The sequence below is a fragment of the Malaclemys terrapin genome, chromosome 6 (genome assembly GCF_027887155.1).
Source record: "Malaclemys terrapin pileata isolate rMalTer1 chromosome 6, rMalTer1.hap1, whole genome shotgun sequence".
Taxonomy (NCBI): Eukaryota; Metazoa; Chordata; order Testudines; family Emydidae; genus Malaclemys; species Malaclemys terrapin.
Window position 1 is genome coordinate 14,994,280 of NC_071510.1, and position 18,542 is coordinate 15,012,821.

Genomic DNA, 18,542 nt, shown 5'->3' on the forward strand with positions numbered 1-18,542 from the left:
GAGGAGCAGACTATTTTCCAGGTAGGCCATCTCTTGTTATAGTGAAGCTCTGCTATAGTGATCTTTTCCTTTGTGAAATAAAACATTATTGAGGCAAAACCAGGCCCAGCCTCTGCAGCAGTGTCCCTGGCAAAAGAACCTGGTGCAGTTCCACAGTGCAGGGGCAATGTGATGGGGCTGGATTTGGGGGGCTGCTTTACAAACACTGGCTCTGCAGAGGTTCTCTATGCACAAGTATAGAAAGGATGGGGCCAGAGGATCTATTTCTGCATGAATCTGTATTCATTTTTGCTGGTGCACTCCCAGTATAGCTGATGAGTGCCGGCCTAGTCACGGCACTAGTACAACTGGCCCGCTCAGTGCAATCCCAGAATGCATCTCTGCACCCTTCTTCAGTGATGGCTCTGACAATTCTGAGCATTCCTCAGCTCTCCCCAGCCCCCAGGAAAGGAAGGGCACAAGTAGAAGACATAAAATACAGCCTGGTTCATATTTATAAAACAGGGAGCTATTTTCTTTATTTATTCCCAGGAGGTTTCTCATTCAAAAAAGCAAAAAAAACAAACAAACAAAAAAAAACAAGACTTTTTAGTCAGTGGCCTGCAGACATGAGCGCGTACAGAGCATATGTACCATACTCTGCTGGGGTTGTCACAACAGCATCTCCTACGCTCCTGAGGCCTGAAAAAGAAAACATGGAGAAAGGGACATTAGTTCAAAGTTACACATACCTCCATCGCCAGCACTTGTTCAGTGCCCCAGAGGAGCTCCACTGCAGTAGGTAGGGGAGTGGAGGACAGATGAGATGGGGCTGAGGGAGCCCAGAGGAATGTCCACTCTTTGGTCAGCTGCTCCTGCCAGTCTGTGCTGATGGTGCTCTGGCCTGGCATCTATAATGGGCGAGTGAGGGAGCACGACGACAGAGCTTGTTATTTACTAGGCTCAAGAGTTCAGAAATCCTAAGTGAGGCTTCAGAAAATAAGATTTTTAAAAAACGAATACATTTTCCATGCTTTAGATTTGCTTTCTGGTTTCTGAACCTTTAGGGTGCACTTGTGTCATGTTTTCAAAACAGTCTGCATATTGCGGACACACTGCACTGTTCAGTTTTGTGCGAGTAGAAAGTCGGCAACCCTACTTCAGCCTAAGCTATGTTAACTGGCTATAAAAGCAGAACTCTGGGAAGAGAGATGAATTTAGGCACTAAACCAGTGTGTGTGGGTTCTGTGCTAGAGCAATGGGAGGACTTAGTCTTTTCACATAGTCATATCATCTCTGCATGCTCGATAAGGGATCTGAGATCCTTAGCCAGAAGAAACTGTCCAGGTAGCAGTGGTAAACTTCATAGCAGGGATTTGTGTTTGTTTTTTGGTTCAGATCTGCCAAATATTGTCAACAGGGCTGATGTGAGGGGCGGGAGCAGGCAATGGGACAACAGTACTGGAGCCCCAAGTTCAGGGCCCCCTCAAATGTGTGTGTAAATAAAATGAAATGGGAGGGATAGGTCCCCAGTGAACAAGATGTACTGGGGCCCCAAATTCTCTCAGTGGGCCTGACTGCCAACAAGAGTATAGTATTACACACTTCTATAGTATGGGAAGATAAGTCTAAGACCATCACATCCAGCAACATTTGCTATTACCATAAAGTTGTGCTCCTAAAAATGTTGATGGTATCCAGCACACCCTATTTAATAATGCATGGTAAGTGAAATCAGCTATTGTCACTAGCACTCTGGATACTAACTATAGACAAAATCCTGCTCATCTTACAAAACTCTCATGTCCATGAAGTCAATGGAAGTTGTGTATGGAGTTTGGCTCTATATGTTGATTTAAAAAAATAATGGGAATTCCTATGTATTATAGCTAAAGTGCTAGCAAGAGCTTAGTTAAGACTGAATAAGCATTTCCATTATAACCTCTTGTTTACAGTCTCACACAGCTTTCTGAAATTTTTTTACCTATTAGGCTTAAATTTTCCAGTCCCGGTGTCTGCCCAACAGTTTATATATTTAGAAAGCAAAAAATGATTCAGCCATTTTAGAAAATGAGGAAAGTGTGGGTGGGGAACACTTTCATTATTATATATACTGGTTTTGAGCATCACTAGGACTAAAATGACTTGTTTAGAAAGTTGTATGCAGTGTTGTAGCCGGGTTGGTCCCAGTCTATTAGGGTACATCTACACTACAGGGGGAGTCGATTTAAGATACGCAAATTCAGCTACGTGAATAGCGTAGCTGAATTCGACGTATCGCAGCCAACTTACCCCGATGTGAGGACGGCGGCAAAATCGACTTCTGCGGCTTTCTGTCGGCGGCGCTTACTACCACCTCCGCTGGTGTAGTAAGAGCGCCGATTCGGGGATCGATTGTCGCGTCCCGACGGGATGCGATAAATCGATCCCCGAGAGGTCGATTTCTACCCACCGATTCAGGCGGGTAGTATAGACCTAGCCTTAGAGAGACAAGGTGGGTGAGGTAATATCTTTTATTGGACCAACTTCTTTTGGTGAGAGAGAGAAGCTTTTGAGCCACACAGAAAGCTTATCTCCCTCACGAACAAAAGTTGGTCTAATAAAAAATATTACCTCACCCACCTTGTCTGTATTTAGAAAGTTGAAATTTGACAGGAAATAGCCTTCAATAGGGGGGAGGGCTTTTAAGCATTTCAGTGGAAATTTAATTCCGTTTTTGTGGAATTATTAGGGTTTAGAAAAATCAGAGCTTTGCACATGCACAGCACTCTGGGTATCATTGATTGATTTAGGCAGTGATCCAGCAAAGTACTATAACGTGCACAATTTTAAGCATGCGAATAGTCCCACTGATACCAATGCTCATCTCCCTGAAGACAACGGGACTATACATATGCTTAACTTTAAGCATGTGCTTAAGTGCTTTGCTGGATTGAGGTCTTAATTACTTTACCAAGATTCTAAATGAAGGAAGGCTCCATTTTACATGTATGTGTTTTTAATTTAGATGCACAGTGAATACAAGTATCTTCTAAGGTGCACATGGAATGAGGCAATGTCCTGTAGGATCCTGATTTAGAATCATAGAATCATAGAAGATTAGGTTGGAAGAGACCTCAGGAGGTCATCCAGTCCAACCCCTGCACAACGCAGGACCAACCCCAACTAAATCATTTGGTTGAAGTAATGTGATTTAAAACTATCTGGATGGCCAATCACATAAAAGATGACACATCCTCTTCATTTCTCTAGAAATATGTAGTTAACAGTAGAGAGCAATGTTTTTAGTATGGGGTATAATGGTAGCCCTAACAACAAACTTACTGAGCATGCTGCTGGTTGAACAAGATGAATATAAAGTATAGTGAAAAATGAAAAAAATGGTCTAGACTTGGTCTTTCTACATCTTGGTCTAAGGGCAGGTCTTCACTACGGGGGAGGGGGGGGTGTCGATTTAAGATACGCAAATTCAGCTACGCGAATAGCGTAGCTGAATTCGACCTATCGGAGCCGACTTACCCCGCTGTGAGGACGGCGGCAAAATCGACCTCCGCGGTTCCCCGTCGACGGCGCTTACTCCCACCTCCGCTGGTGGAATAAGAGCGTCGATTCGGGGATCGATTGTCGCGTCCCGACGAGTCGCGATAATTCAATCCCTAAGAGATCAATTTCTACCAGCCGATTCAGGCGGGTAGTGTAGACCTAGCCTCAGTTAATCAATGAGAACTCTGCAATAGTCACCAAACTGTCCACAGATTGCTTCCAGATATCCGTAAATTGTGCTAGTAAGTGTTGGCAAAGACGACACACAGATCTTTCAGATAAGAAAAAGCAAATGTACTCTTGGTGATACTTATTCCAAGCATCCAGAAATGCCATACGACAAACGCTTCTGCCGCTAAGACTATTTAGACATTGAGGAGGATGTTGCTATATATTAATTACTTAAAAATATCACTTCAGATAATGTTTCTGAATGTTTTAAGGAATATCAGGCTCCCCCCCCCCCCCCCCCGGAGACGTTTTATAAGTAAACTATACCAGATCTGGTGCTATTAATTATGAAGTACTTGACTCTTCACCAGACTGAGGACTGAAGATACTGCAGTATAACTGCATTAGGTTACAGGAAAATAAATTTTGAGGAATTAGGAATACAGTATTAGTGTGTATGGAGCAGCAATGGGAGAAAATATTACAATTCATGAGTATGGGCAAAAAGCTGGAATATCCTGAAAGACACCATAATTTAGAGACAGAAAAATTAAATTGAAAAAGGAAAATACAAGGACAAAAAGTCAATATGACATCACACACGGTTAATCAAATATCTCTGGGTATAAAAGAACTTTATAAGGGGAATGATGACATGGAAGGTAAGTCGAGTGTGTATATAATATATTATATACATATACACAGTTAAAAGAAAAAGTTAGGCAACATAAAAAGCAAAATTAGTTAATGTTATCTAAAGTGTTTCGATAAGAAAGACTTGTTTAAATGTAATCAGAAGATAAGAAAATACTAGAGGGCAAGTTGGCCCACTACTAAATGATGGTCTGGGTGCAATATTATTCAACATTGGAGGTATGCTTAGAGTACACTAATCCAATTTACGGACTATAAGAGGCTATGCAGAAATATTATTGAGGATACAAATAAAACACAACATGAGCTCGATAAATGAGAAAAATGGTCTGAAATTAAATTAAAATCAATTAAGAGAAATGTAAAGTAGTTCAAGAAGGAAAGAATGATTAAATGTAGAAATATAAAATAAGGGAACTCTAGATAACCAGCAGTCCCACAGAGCTGCAGTGGTGTAGATTGGCAGAGTAAGAAACCGACAAGAATCAGGAAATAAGTTCAGCAGTATATATCAGTACAACAAACTGTTGCGTAACTTAGTGGCCATCTTGAAAATTCTACTCCTTCTCTCATACTCCCATCCATATAAAAATCCAGAAATGACCACTAGATGGTACTATAATTTCAAACTGTAATAGAAACTGATAACAATGAGGCACTGTTGCAAAAGAAAAAAAAAGTCACGTGAAACAAGTAAGATAATGATTTTATGTTATTCTGCACTAGCTAGGCCTCTGCTGGAGAAGTCCTTATTTTCTAAGTGCTCCGTTGCCGGTGCGCAGAATACCTAAAAGACTGTCGAAAGCTGCAGGGTGAAGACCACAGTCAACACCTATGCTCCTCTGGCACAATGGAACTCTCAACAATAACAGCACATTTGTACGGGAGGCAGAACTTTTTCTGGGGGTGGTTGGAAACAGTGATGCGGACTCCTCCATGAACAAAGAACCATCACAAACCTCACCACCTTCCGCTCCAAGTGCAAGGCATGTTCTTTGATCTGTCCTTCTCTAATATAAACACATAGCAACAGGAACAGGAGTACTTGTGGCACCTTAGAGACTAACAAATTTATTTGAGCATAAGCTTTCATGGGCTACAGCCCACTTCTTCGGATGCATCAGGTATATTTATTTAATAAATAAAAATAACAATACTAAAAAACAGCTTACCAAAACAAGACACTCCACTGCACATGTAGCCTCTGGGGAGAGAATCAGAAAACAACCCACAGTCGACAGATGTGTAGTCACATTACTTAGTGTACTATTGGAAGGTACTCAAATACTACGGTGATGAGTGTGGTATAAAAGCCTATACTGAAGAGGCTAGAATAGAAAGTTCAGTTCTTTGCACCATATTTACAAAGAAAAGAAAAAATGGAGAGAGTGCATACAACGGCAAGATGAAAGACCTGGAAAATTAGACATATAAAGAAAGGTTGAAAGAACTGGGGATGTTCATTCCAAAGAAAAGACTCAGGGAAAAATGCTAACTGTCTTCAGATTGGTAAATGAATTACATGAAGAAGAGACAGTTTTAGGATTGTATTACTCATGTAGAGGCCCTAATGGAGATCCAGGACCCACTGTGCTACATATAGTAAGAGTCAGTCCCCGCCCTTTAGAACTTACAGTATAAATAGATAAGAAAGACAAAGGAAGTATTTTTCATTAGTCAATCAGGATAAAAGATGAAGTTATGGATTTAAGCTATATCAGGAAAAATTTAGATTAAGTGTTGCTGCCCCTTTTAGGCCCAAAGCTTAGCCAATACTGAGGGCTTTCTGGGTTGTTTCTGTTAGGAGAAATTAAGGATGCCAGTCAGGTATTTCTTTGATACAATCCCATTTATTTACAAGGAATATACACAAAGTCCTCATTCCATAAACATAGTAGAAACAAACACCAGCAGGAGTTTCCTTCTTCAGAAATCCAGGTTTGCCTCTCCAGTAAGTACCCTCTGCCCAAAAGGAGCTCTGATTCTCAGCTCCCTGCCAGGGCCATGCTTACAACTGCATCTCTCGTTTTTTCTGCTTTCCGTTCCCTTTCTGCCTCTGACACATGCAGTCACACACAGCTGCAATCAATCAAGCCCCAACCTCTGCATCTGCAATCAATCCCTATCAGCCCACACAGTTCAGCTTCTGATTAGCCTTGTATGGAACCTACTGCCTTGGGTGGTGACTTCCATTGTTGCCAGCTATCTTACTCCATAAAGCAGTTTAACTGCTTCTATTTATCTTGAATGATTGGTGATTAGCAGGTCCATCAATTTTATCTAGGTCTATGATTGATCTATAGATCAGTAATTTAATAGTGGCCATTAATACCTTCCAGCATAACAGTATTATGGAAAACTTGATATGAATCATAGAATATGAGGGTTGGAAGGGACCTCAGGAGGTCATCTAGTCTAACCCCCTGCTCAAAGCAGGACCAATCCCCAATTAAATCATCCAACAGATTTTTGTCTCATATCACTAAATGGCCCCCTCAAGGATTGAGCTCACAATCCTGGGTTTAACAGACCACTGCTCAAACCACTGAGCTATCCCTCCCCCTAAAAAAAATGAGAAAGCTCTATTACAAATCGGAATGAGACTATCCAATAATTTCAAAGATACCACCAAACAGCCATCAGATAATAACGACGTTCATTATTGACCTGTCAGATTCAAGCCTCGTGATTCAGAGGAGGAAGACACCATGGGCCAAATCTTGCTTGCGTACTCATGTGATAAATCCCAATAAAGTCATATTTTATGTTAACAGAGTGCCTTCCATTCTATGATTTCAAACTGCTGTACTGTACATATATTGCTGAACAGACCTTCGCAACACTCATGTGAGATAGGGGAGTATTTGACTCTGTTTTACAGATAAGGAAAGTGACTGCTCACACAATGAATTTGGTGGACTGAAAATAAAATCCAGATCTCCTGACTCTCGGTCTTGTGATTCACTAAGACTACCTGTATGAGTAAAGTTGGATTTTGATCTACAGTGCATGAGTATGTGCTGATCCATCCAGTGGGCCCAATGGTCCTTTTTTTTATAAAAAGAAATAATATTGACTTCAGTGGGAGCTGGGGTTGCTCAGCATGGCTGATTATCAGGCCACATCTATTTAAGTGCATAAATACAGACTGAGAAACCTAATTTTAGGTATCCAATATCCAGGTTTATAAATTTTGACCTTGGAGATTAAAATTAAATGTTGCCAACAGTAGGCACAAATCAAACTCATCCCTGCCTCTATCGGCCTCACCCACTGATGGGATAAATACTGTCTGGCTGTGGTTCCAAATTAAGAATGAGAGAGTAAGCAAATATCTTGCACTGTATCCTAAAAATTATTACATTTGGACTCTGCTGGAACACTGGAGATAGACATTTACCATCTTTGCCTGGCCAGGACAATGCAACTTTCCTCTCTGATACAAATCTCTGAACAGGTATAAACATCTTTGTCACCCCTGGATAAAGATATTGTAATGCTTTCTATTTAGGACTACAGCTAACTGTCTAGTTATATTATTCCATTTCCATAGTAGCTGAGTGCCTCACAAACATTAATGAATTTACTCTTACAACAACCCTGTGAGGTAGAGCAGTATTATATCATTGCAGCAGAACCTCAGAGTTATGAACACCAGAGTCCCAAACTGACTGGTGAACCACATACCTTATTTGGAATCGGAAGTACACAATCAGGAAGCAGCAGAGACAAAAAAAAAAAATCAAATACAATGCAGTACTGTGTTAAATGTAAACTACTACAAACAATAAAGGGAAAGTTTAAAACAAAGATTTGACAAGGTAAGGAAACTCTTTCTGTGCTTGTTTCATTTAAATTAAGATGGCTAAAAGCAGCATTTTTCTTCTGCATAGTAAAGTTTCAAAGCTGTATTAAGTCAAGGTTCAGTTGTAAACTTTTGAAAGAACCATAATGTTTTGTTCAGAGTTACAAACAAGGTCCATTCCCAAGGTGTTTGTAACTCTGAGGTCCTACTGTATCCTCATTGTATGAATGGGGCACAGCCTTCACAAGACAACTATGGCAGTCAGGATTTGAACCCAGATAACTGGAATTCCAGTCCAATGTTTTAACTACAAGGGCATTTCTCCCATAGGATGACCACTCAGATACTACAGTTAGTGCAGATTTCTGCCACCTATCTCTTCAGGGCACATGTATAGGTAGCTCCTGTGCTCTCTAATATATTTTTACTATATTCTCCACATACAAACAGCTGAACCAAAGTTTGTGAAATGTATATACAAAAATTGCTTTTGACTATGGTCAAGCACAGTAGCTGCAGCCTGATCTAATCTCAGCAATAGAATAAACAGGGCTTTTAACAGTCCAACAAACACATGGACGTTATATATAAACTTCTTCCTCTTTTCTTCACTTAGGCTGAAATTTTTCCCTGTTCCAGTGCAAGGCCCGTTGAAACCACATATGGAGCTGTGTAGAGGAACTGAAGGGGAAATGCCATGCAGGGATAATAATAATAATACGTATGTAGCGTTTTTCATCCCTAGAGCTCAAAACACTTACAACACAAGTATCATTATCCCCGTTTTACAAATGGAGAAACTGGGGCACAGAGAAGGAAGTGACTTGCCCAGGATCACACAGCAGGCCAGTGGCAGAGCTGGGAACAGAATGTAGGTGTCTCAAGTCACACCCAGTGCTTTATCTACTGGGATGCCAGTGCACTTCCTACAAACTGCAGAAAGTGTGTCTATCCTAGCCCTACACAAGCTGTCATGGAAGACCACAATGGGGACAGGCCAGAGGAGGTCACTGGCTCCCAACATTGCTAAGGTCAATTCAGCTGAACTAATACTTACAATGGTAGGGAACTTTTCAAACATTTCCCTACTGTAAACAAGGCTAGAGAAGTAAAGTTTGCACTAAAGTCTTGCACCGATACAAAATTTGTATCCACATCCAATCCGTGGTCCGCGGATATAAAGCAGATATCTGGGTTTGCAGAGTTCTACTGAGTACCCAAAACTGAAGGCAATGAGAATTCTAGGTGTACAACATATTTGAAAGTCAGTTGCTAAGTAACTGTCCCAAGGTCACACTGCATCTCATGTCTTACGCTCTGATTACAAGCCACATTGCCACCCGTTGGTAGTAACATTTTCAACTGAACAGAGGAAAAAATTATCTCCAGGACTTATATACTCCTAGGTTATATGAATATTCCTGAAGAAAATGGTATGAATAATTGCCTTATTTTTTTAACTATTTATTTAGGATGTTTTAACAATTTTACAAATCCTTGCCATATAAATATAATAAACAGAACAATCATTACTACAGTTAACTTTTGTTTAAAGAGACATTATTCAGGAAGATAGTAATCAGATCTTTCTATTTAACAGGGTGTTACCATGTTACAGAGTCAGCCTCACTACAACACCTATGTCATTTCTAGTGATTTTATTAAACTGAGTGAAATCTCTATATACACATATTTAACAGACCAGGTATGTCTATCAAATTTTAATATTAAAAAAATTGGACAGGTGTACTGTTTTTTGTTTGTTTTCACAGGTGAATGTATTTTGACTACTGAATAAAAGGTAACCAAATATCTAACTATCCAGCTGTCCTCTTTCTATTTTCCTGGGAATATAATTGGTGTATTCATTTCTCCATAACCACAATCTCCCATATTTTTTGTACCATTCCTCAATGGTTGGGCTTTTTTTCTTTTTTCCAATGTGAGGTTACCAATAGCCAAGCAGCTACCAGCAGACAAGAGATTAATTCATTTCTTTTTGGGTGACCATTTCTAGTAAGAAGCCCCAGGAGGATTACCAAACCATCATTTGGTAATAAATATCTAACAATTTCTGATAGTTGATCACAGATTAATTGCCTTAATATTAACAGTAATGTTCTTAAGAGGACTGAAAAATTCAAGAGGAGAGTTTAGCCTTCTGGGACAGATTTAGATAAAATGTGGTGTCACATGTTCAGCCATACAAAAGGTAACAGTATATCACATTTTCTGGAATTAAGTAAAATGACATACAGTGAACAGAAGTTATTCCCGTTAAATGGAAAGCAACTTTGATGGAGCTTTGGCTGCCAACAACTACTAGACGGTAACAATTTTTACTTAGCACCAACCTGTACTGGATTTGAAGCAATGATTTTTATGTTTTTAAAATCCAGTCATTTAGAAAATGCAGAGAAGGAGCCTTACAATGCATGGGAAGCAATATGGAGGTTACTAGTGGAGTTCCTCAAGGATTGGACTTGGGATCAATCTTATTCAATATTTTCAAAATGATCTTGGCACAAAAAGTAGCAGTGTGACAATGAAATTTGCTGATGATACAAAGTTAGGAGGCATAGTCAATAAAGAGGAGAATTGGAACGTTACACAGGAACATCTAGATGATCTCGAAGACTGGAGAGACATAAATGGGATGAAATTCAATCGCACAAAGTGCAAGGTCACCGACTTGTGGTCTAACAATAAGAATTTCTACTACCAGCTGGGAGCTCATCAGTTGGAAGTGACGAGGAGGAGAGAGAGCTCGGTGTATGGGCCAATCACAGGATGACTATGAGCCAGCAATGTGATGCAGTTGTGAAAAAAAAACAAATGTGATCCTAGGATATATCAGGAGAGGCATTTCCCGTAGAGATATTGAAGAATTAATGCCATTGTACATGGCATTAGTAAGACCCCATTTGGAATACTGGGTACAATTCTGGTCACCCATGTTCAAAAAAGATGAATTCAAACTGGAACAGGTACAGAGAAGAGCTACTAGGCTGATCAGAGGAATGGAGGACTTGTCTTATGAGAGGAGACTGGAAGAGCTTGGCTAGTTTTATATCACAAAAAGAAGGCTGACAGGTGATCTGATTGCTCTCTATAAATACATTAAGGGGTAAATACCACAGAGGGTGAAGAGCCACTTAACCAAAAGGCAACATTGGCACAAGAACAAACAGATATAAACTGGTCATAAATAAATTCAAACTGGAAATTGGAAGATGGGTTCTAACCATCAGAAGGATGAGATTCTGGAACAGCCTCCAAATAGGAGTTGTGTGGGGCCAGACAACTTAAGAGAGCTGGACAAATTTCTGAATGGGATTGCATGACAGGATTGCTTATGATGGTGGGGGCTGGGATCAGCAGCCCTGGGGTTCACTTCCAGTGTATGTCTTCTGTTCCTGAAGGTCATGCTTCAGGATTTCAGCTGGCCATCTGCAGGGGTCAGGAAGTGATTCCTCCCCCCATTTCCCCTCCTCCCCATGTATTGTGTGGGTTTTTTGTTTTTAAATCTTCTTCCTCTGAAGGATTAGGGATGTCAACAGCTGGAGGTGGGACATTGGATGGGGTGGGCCAGGGCTCTGAGGTGGCACCAAGCATTCTCTCTCTCAAGTGCTTGGCTGGCTGGTTCTTGCTTACATGCTCACGAGTCTAACTGATCACCATCTGCAGGAATTTTCCCTCAGGTCAGATTGGTAGTAACCGTGGGGATTTCTTGACTTCCTCTGCAGCATGGGATGCGGGTCACTTGCCAGGATTATCTGGGTTTCTCTCGCTTAATCATTTCCCTGCCATTGCAGGGATCTCAGTCCCTCCTATTCTCTGCCTATAGCACATAATAGTCTACTCTCTAGTTGGCTGTAATACTTTGGGTTTATTTTGGTTGTTGGGTTTAGTGTGCAGTTGCTGGGTGATGTTGGTGGTCTGTGCTATACAGGAGATCAGACTAGGCCAGCGGTTCTCAACACGTGGGCTACGGGCCGCATGTGGCCCAATTAGCTCACAGATGCAGCCCAGCTGTGTGCTAAAGGCCACGGGCCTCGGGGTCCAGGTTACTGGCTGCCTGCCCACCCAGCGCCTTGGGGTCCAGGCTGTCAGGCAGGGTGCGGCACGGCGCAGCAAGATTGGGGTCACTGGCCGGCCCTGTGTGGTGTGGTCTGGGGCTGCGGCCCAGCCGGCCTCACAGAGCCTGGAGCTGCGGCCCAGCCAGCCCCGCAGAAAGTCCGGAGCTACTGACCCGGCAGGCCCTGTGTGGTGGGGTCCAGCGCTACTGCCCGGCCAGCCCCGCAGAATCTGGTGGGTTCTGGGGCTGCCACCCTGGCCGGCCACGCAGAGGGTCTGGGGTTGGCATCGGGGCTGTGAGACGGCCCCGGGGTTGGGTTCCGGGCTCCTGCCTGGCTGCCCTGCCACCTGGCCTGAGTGGCTAGGTCCAGTGTCAGGGCTGCCACCTGGCCCTGCACAGCAGGGTCTGGGGGCCCTGCTGCCAGGCCCCCCGCCAAGGGCTCCACTCCTGGCCCCACTTTGTGGCAGGGTCTCTGGGCTGAAGGCGCTGGGCATAGCGGTCGGGGGCGGGCAGGGCGCTGTGGTTCTCAACCTGTGGCCCACAATGATAAATAGGTTGAGAACCACTGGACTAGGTGATCTGGTGGTCCCTTCTGGTCTTAAATTCTGTGACAGTGACTCTGTGATTACATATGATACGCCAATCCCATAAATCGTCTAGTCAGCAAGAGCAAGAAACAAATGTATCACCTACAGCTCTTAATCATTCACTAGGTTGACAGTGTAATTTGGATGAGGAGTTGAAATTTGGGACTTGACAGTAATTAGGCAGTTTGAACTGGACTCTTTAATGCTGAAAGAACACTTCATTACCTTGCCAACTCTTCAGATCTCATTAGATAAAAATGACTAGAAAAGAACAAAGATGATGTTAAATTGAATATTGATGGAAGAGATTAAATAACTTCTTTCATCTTCAAAGAAATCCTCACAACACCCATGTGACTTGAATAAGGAATATCATCTCCATTTTACAGATGGGCAAACTAAAACACGGAGGCCCAGATCCACAAAGTAACTTAGGGGTATAAGTGCAGGGTTTAGTTTGGGTTTAAGTCTATGTCCCAGTTCTAGGCTCAACTGTGGTCTACAAAACTCCCACTGAATCCTGCAGGTGCCTAAACTTACTTGGCGCCTAAATTTTCAGGTTAAAAGTTCCCTCAGCACCTAAGTTTCTCCCTCTGAGCATGCATGCTGGGAGTCCAGACACCTATCTCCTGCCTAAGCCCCAGAGAGATCCACAAATAGAGGGAAGACAGGCATCCGTCCGCATATCTCATGTGTGGGGCCAGATCTGGGTAGATGTGGTTAGAGGCCACATACCAGATTGGGCCCCATTCAAATGAATAACTTTTAGCCCCGTGATTTCTACTCACCTGGGATGAGGGAGATGCATGTTCAATTCCCTTCAAGCAAAGGAGAAGAAAGGACATTAACAAGCATCTCCCACCTCTCAGGGGTGCTCTAACTACTGAGCTATGAAATATTCTGATATGGGCTTTCTTCAGTCTCTCCTCTTGAAGCTGTTCCTCTGTATATAAATATTTAGTCATTGGAGCAGGGGGATGGGACCCTGAGTCTCCCACCTCCTAAGTATTTATACACAGTGGAACAGCTTCAACAGGAGAAACTGAGGGACTCCTACATCAGACGATCCTGTAGCTCAGTGGTTAAAGCTCTCTCCTGGAGATCCCTGTTCAAATCCTTTCTCGGCCCGACGGGTGGGTTGAACCTGGGTCTCCCACAACCCAGCTGAGTGCTTTAACCAGTGGGCTAAAAGTTATACAATAAGATCATCCTCTGGCCATTTTGTGCAGTGAGGCAGGAGCCCAATTAATTATCATAAGAAACAATTTAGGCGCCTAAGCCACTGGACTCCAGGAGAGGGGATTCCCAACTCAAGCTTTGTGGATCACAGTGTTGTTCCTGTCATTTTCTAGGTGCCTAAATGTTAGGTGTTGCAACATGAAGCATTGCAACACCCCAGAGAGATTAGTCATTTGCACAAGGCCACTTTGAGTCAATTAAAACATCCAGATTAGGAATATGAGGATTCCTGAATCCCAGCTCTGTACTCAACCAATGGACTCTGTTGCCTTTCTGCATGTACACAGAATGTTATTTTCTTGGGAATTATTTGTGACTACAATTTGACTTGAAAAGAACATATTAATTACACATCAAACAAATACAAAACTGATCTCCTAAAATGTGTATCTTGAAATTGTTGGAGAACACATTTTAAAAATCCCAAACATTATGGCCGATCCATTCGGGTTTTCATCAGAACAATGCTAGATTATTCTTTTTTAAAAAGTTTAACATCCATACAGTCTGCAACATAACATGGCAACTGTTTGCTTAGGAAAAGAGGACAGCTTTATGGTGATGAGAAACTGGAAAGAACTTTGTGATAACATGACCGCTACAGGTTCTTTAATGACCTTATGCCTATGTGTGGCAGGTGAATATGTTGGGATCAAAAGCAAAATAGGATGGGACAGATATTTATAGTGTAAAGGAGTATGTTAGTGTATAGACTATTAGCATATGGACTGTATATCTGATGAGAATATATGAATGTTAGTTCATTTAAACATTATGTAAGTAAGCTAAACAAAAGTCCTTTAGTGTAAAATTCTCCTTTCTCATAACTAAATTACAAAGAAAATATTCAGCTTCTGAAACAAGGAAACAATAGTTTGTTTATAACAGAGCATGTTGACTAATCATGATTGTTTAACCATCTTTTGTTTGTTGAATAGGATTATTATAATATGCATAGACCCTGATCATGTAATTAGATCTGTGCACAAAAGACCTCTGGGCTTGTTTGAACCCCATTTAAGTATACCATATACCACTTTTAAGCAAACATATAATCTTCCAATACCTTTATAAAAGAGTTGAGTGGAATACAATATATATATATATATATATATAATTTATACCTCACTGACCTCAATGGAGTTACACCAGGGATTAATGTGCCACCCAACTTCTACAGAAATGCCTTGTTGCCTTTTACAGAAGTTGCCTTCTTGGAGTTGGTAGGACAAACGAAGGTCAAAAGAGGCAACCAACCAGAGAAAAATAGAGAAGCTAGGCGGCTACTGAAAGAGAAACAATGAAAACATGGCATAGAGATTGGGAAATCTACTCTCAAAGCACAAGTTTGCTTCCTATCAAAATTAAATTCTTCTAACCCTGAGAGAGCCTTGTCCTAAACTGTCCCTTCTTTCTACTATTCTCCACCAATATAATAGGTAGGGTCACCAGCCCTATCACAATACATTGGCTTTTCTCTTTCATTGCAGCAAATAAAACAAGGTAATTAATGTTTGTTCCAAATCTCTACCGGCCTGTGGTACCAACAGGGAATGGAAGTGAACTTAGGTTTTTTGCATGGCAGTGAAGTCTAGAATACTGTTGATGAGACTGACCTACTTCTATTTTTGTACCAATTATAAGAATATCCTCCATAGTATTTTAAAATCAGACATCAAATTTAGCTTGTAATAAGAAACATCTGTATTCTGCCATAAAACGCTGGGACTTTTTTCTTAGCATAACCTCTAAGGAAAAGACTATTTTTATGGACTCTGAAATGAGTTATTAATATTTCCCTCTCTCTAGTGATGGTGTTTTCATTATCATAAATTTTGAGTGAGAGGCCCTGATTAAGGTTCAGGAGGAGATGCACGTTCAAATTCATGTTTTCTGCCAAGGATCTGTGGATTCTACTTCAATGGCCCATAATGTGGCTTTTTGATTAGATGTTTGTTTTGCTTCTCTATTTTGGGGGAACAATATAAAAGTAATCTTACAAACTCTCCTGTATCATTAACAAAATCTTGACTCTTACTCTTGGGAATTTACCATTTAGATTCAAATTAAGCCCTCACCCATCCTCTTCATTTTGAAGGGTGACCCTCATTTTTTAAACCCATATTTCTCTCGGATCTGCATGAACCTGCTGTCATTTCACTTCCAACTGCTCTAGAATACTTACATGAATTTTAAAAAACCCTGAACTTATAGGAAGTATTTGTATTCCTGACCTCAGCTCATTTTAATCTTCCTGCTGGAAAAATGTTATCATGTCTTCTATTTAGAGTCTAGGCAGCAGGGTGAGATCAGAGTACTGGGAAGCTTGTTGGTTTTGGTTTGCATGGGGTTCAACCAAATGTCTTGGCTTTTTGTTCCATTGTATGCTGTACCCACCCTCAATTTTGCTTTCATTCTGAAGCATCTAACCATAACCTGATCTAGGGTGGAAACCATCTGAAACCACAGACTTTCCATGTGAGACCTTAACTCAGCACAAGTTTGTGAATGCAGACTGACTTTTAAAGGCTTGCTCAGCTTTAGAAGACTTGAGAAGTCATGTGGCATAGTGAATCCAGCTGTCCTCTGCAACAGCCACCATTGTTATTATTTGTAGTGTGGTAGCTCCCAGATGACTCAATCAGGGTTGGGGTGCCATTAAGCTGCATGTTGTACAAATACAGATGGGGCCATTGTCCTTTATGCAAAGAAGTTACGTTCTGAGACCCCCAATCTGCAGCTGAATCCACATGGACAGCTCTTTGCCCCAGAGCAGTGATGCAATAGGATTTTCACAGGTGTAAGGGATTGGTGTCTAGGATTCTTAAGAGGAATGCACATGAGAAAGAAGGGAACACTGAAATACACCTTTACATATCTACAGTTCACTCTGGTATTTTGTTACTTTTCCAATTTATAAACTTTTCACTTGAGCCAACACTCAGTGCTATCCATGACGGCGGTGGGGCGAGTGACACACTGGGCCATACCCAAGGAGGCAGATAAATGCCCCCTGCTCATCTGAATCCTTTGCAGTCGCCACACGAGCGCTCAGGCGTGCATCGCAGAACAGGTGGCAGCTTCCCCGCAGGGCACCTCTGCGTGCAACACAGGCAGAGCCTGGTCCTGAGTGGGGTGAGGCCCCCCCCGCCCCTGACACGCAGGGGAATCACCGCGCCTGGCCCAGGGCGGAGTTGTGGGCATGATGCCCCAGGGAGCTGCAAACAGGGCGAATCGGGGGGGGGGGGCAGGGGACACTTGCAGGCCTGGAGCTCAGGGGGCGCCACCACAACGTGGTCTGTGTAAGTAAAGTAAAATGGGCGGGGGCGGGGCCCGGGCCCCAGGTTTCGATTTCTCCACAGGCGCCTGGCAACCACACGGTGACCCCCCTCCCCCCCCGGGCCCTGCGATCCCTCACGGCGGGGGGGGTCACACCCTCTTTCCTGGGCCAGGTGCCCGGCCCCTTGCTCTGCATGAGGCTGCGGCTCGGCTACGCGCCAGCCCAGGACACAAACGAGCCGCACGGGAGCCGAGCTGACCGAGCGTGCCCCAGACACCGGGAGCGCGCAGTGCGCCTGCGCCGAGGAGGCTAGGGGCGGGGAGAGGACCGGAGGAGGCGGCTTCGCGCCCACTTACGCGGAGGGTTGCCCGGGTGTGTGGCGCGCGCTGAGCGGTCCCGCAAGGAACGTCGGGGGCGGGGCGAGGCAGGCGCGCGCCTGGGTGCCCGTCTTGCGCCGGCGACGTCGGGCGCTCGGTCCCGACGCGCGCGCTACCGCTCGGTGAGGTTGGGCCTGGGTGTGTCGCCTGCGGAGGGGGCCCCCTCTCACCGCACCGCATGCGCAGAAGAGGCAGCCCCGCCTTCAGCCCTCCCTACGTCCCTCCCTACCCCGGCTCCTCTCCCATCCTTCTCGCGTTCCCCTCCCGTGGCACCCGCCGCCGCGCCGCGCCGCTCGCTCCCCCTCCCCCGGTCCCTCGCCGCTTCTTCCTGTCTGTGCCATGGATGGGTGAGTACCTGCCTGGCCCCCGGGGGCGCGGCCAGCCGGGGCTGGGGCTGGGGCTGGGTCCGGGGCGGGGGGGCCGAGTCCCGCTGCTCCCCGCGCCCACCCGGTCCTGGCGGCCGCTTTCCAGCCGCGGCGCTGGGGGGGATGCGGCCGGGTAGCGGCGGGCTCCCCTCGGGGCGGGCCGGCAGGTGGGGGCCGATCCTGTGTCTGGCGTGACTCGCCTGCCCCGGGCTGGTGGGGCCCCGCCCGGTGTCTGAGGCGGGTCGCGGGGGTTACCGGGGGGGGAACCAGGCCCTCGGGCGGGGGTGGGGGGGGTCCAACTTTTCTCTTTGCTGACCTCGGGTGAGGCTTAAACTTGGCGCGGGGCCGCGAGCCCGGGTGGCCGAGCCGCGAGGCCCCTGCAAGAGCCGCCGCTTGCCCCGGTGCCTCCCGCTTAGCTAACGCCGGTGCGGGGCCGTGTCACCCGGCCGCCGCGGCCCCTCCTG

General features: G+C 44.1%; 1 protein-coding gene and 1 long non-coding RNA gene across 4 annotated transcripts in view; one reads left to right on the top strand and one right to left on the bottom strand.

The window, feature by feature from the left end:
* Nucleotides 1–509: 509 nt before the first annotated feature.
* Nucleotides 510–18,123, bottom strand: LOC128839880 (uncharacterized). Of its 2 annotated transcripts, none has more exons than XR_008445544.1 (3): nt 18,069–18,123; nt 15,190–15,342; nt 510–681 (listed from the first exon to the last, which is right to left on the bottom strand). It is a non-coding gene; the product is annotated as an uncharacterized LOC128839880 (long non-coding RNA). The 2 variants fall into 2 exon arrangements; XR_008445543.1 differs by lacking the exon at nt 18,069–18,123 and adding an exon at nt 17,693–17,815.
* The window catches only part of PTBP3 (polypyrimidine tract binding protein 3), a 105,142-nt gene continuing 104,532 nt past the window's right edge, over nt 17,933–18,542 (top strand). The window contains exon 1 of one of the 2 annotated variants that reach the window (XM_054033234.1): nt 17,933–18,060. Coding sequence is in view for 1 of the 2 variants with exons in the window: in XM_054033233.1 (XP_053889208.1) it covers nt 18,053–18,060 (8 nt within the window). In the remaining variant the exon portion in view is untranslated. The remainder of the gene's footprint in view (nt 18,061–18,542) is intronic. The other variant, XM_054033233.1, reaches the window with a different exon arrangement.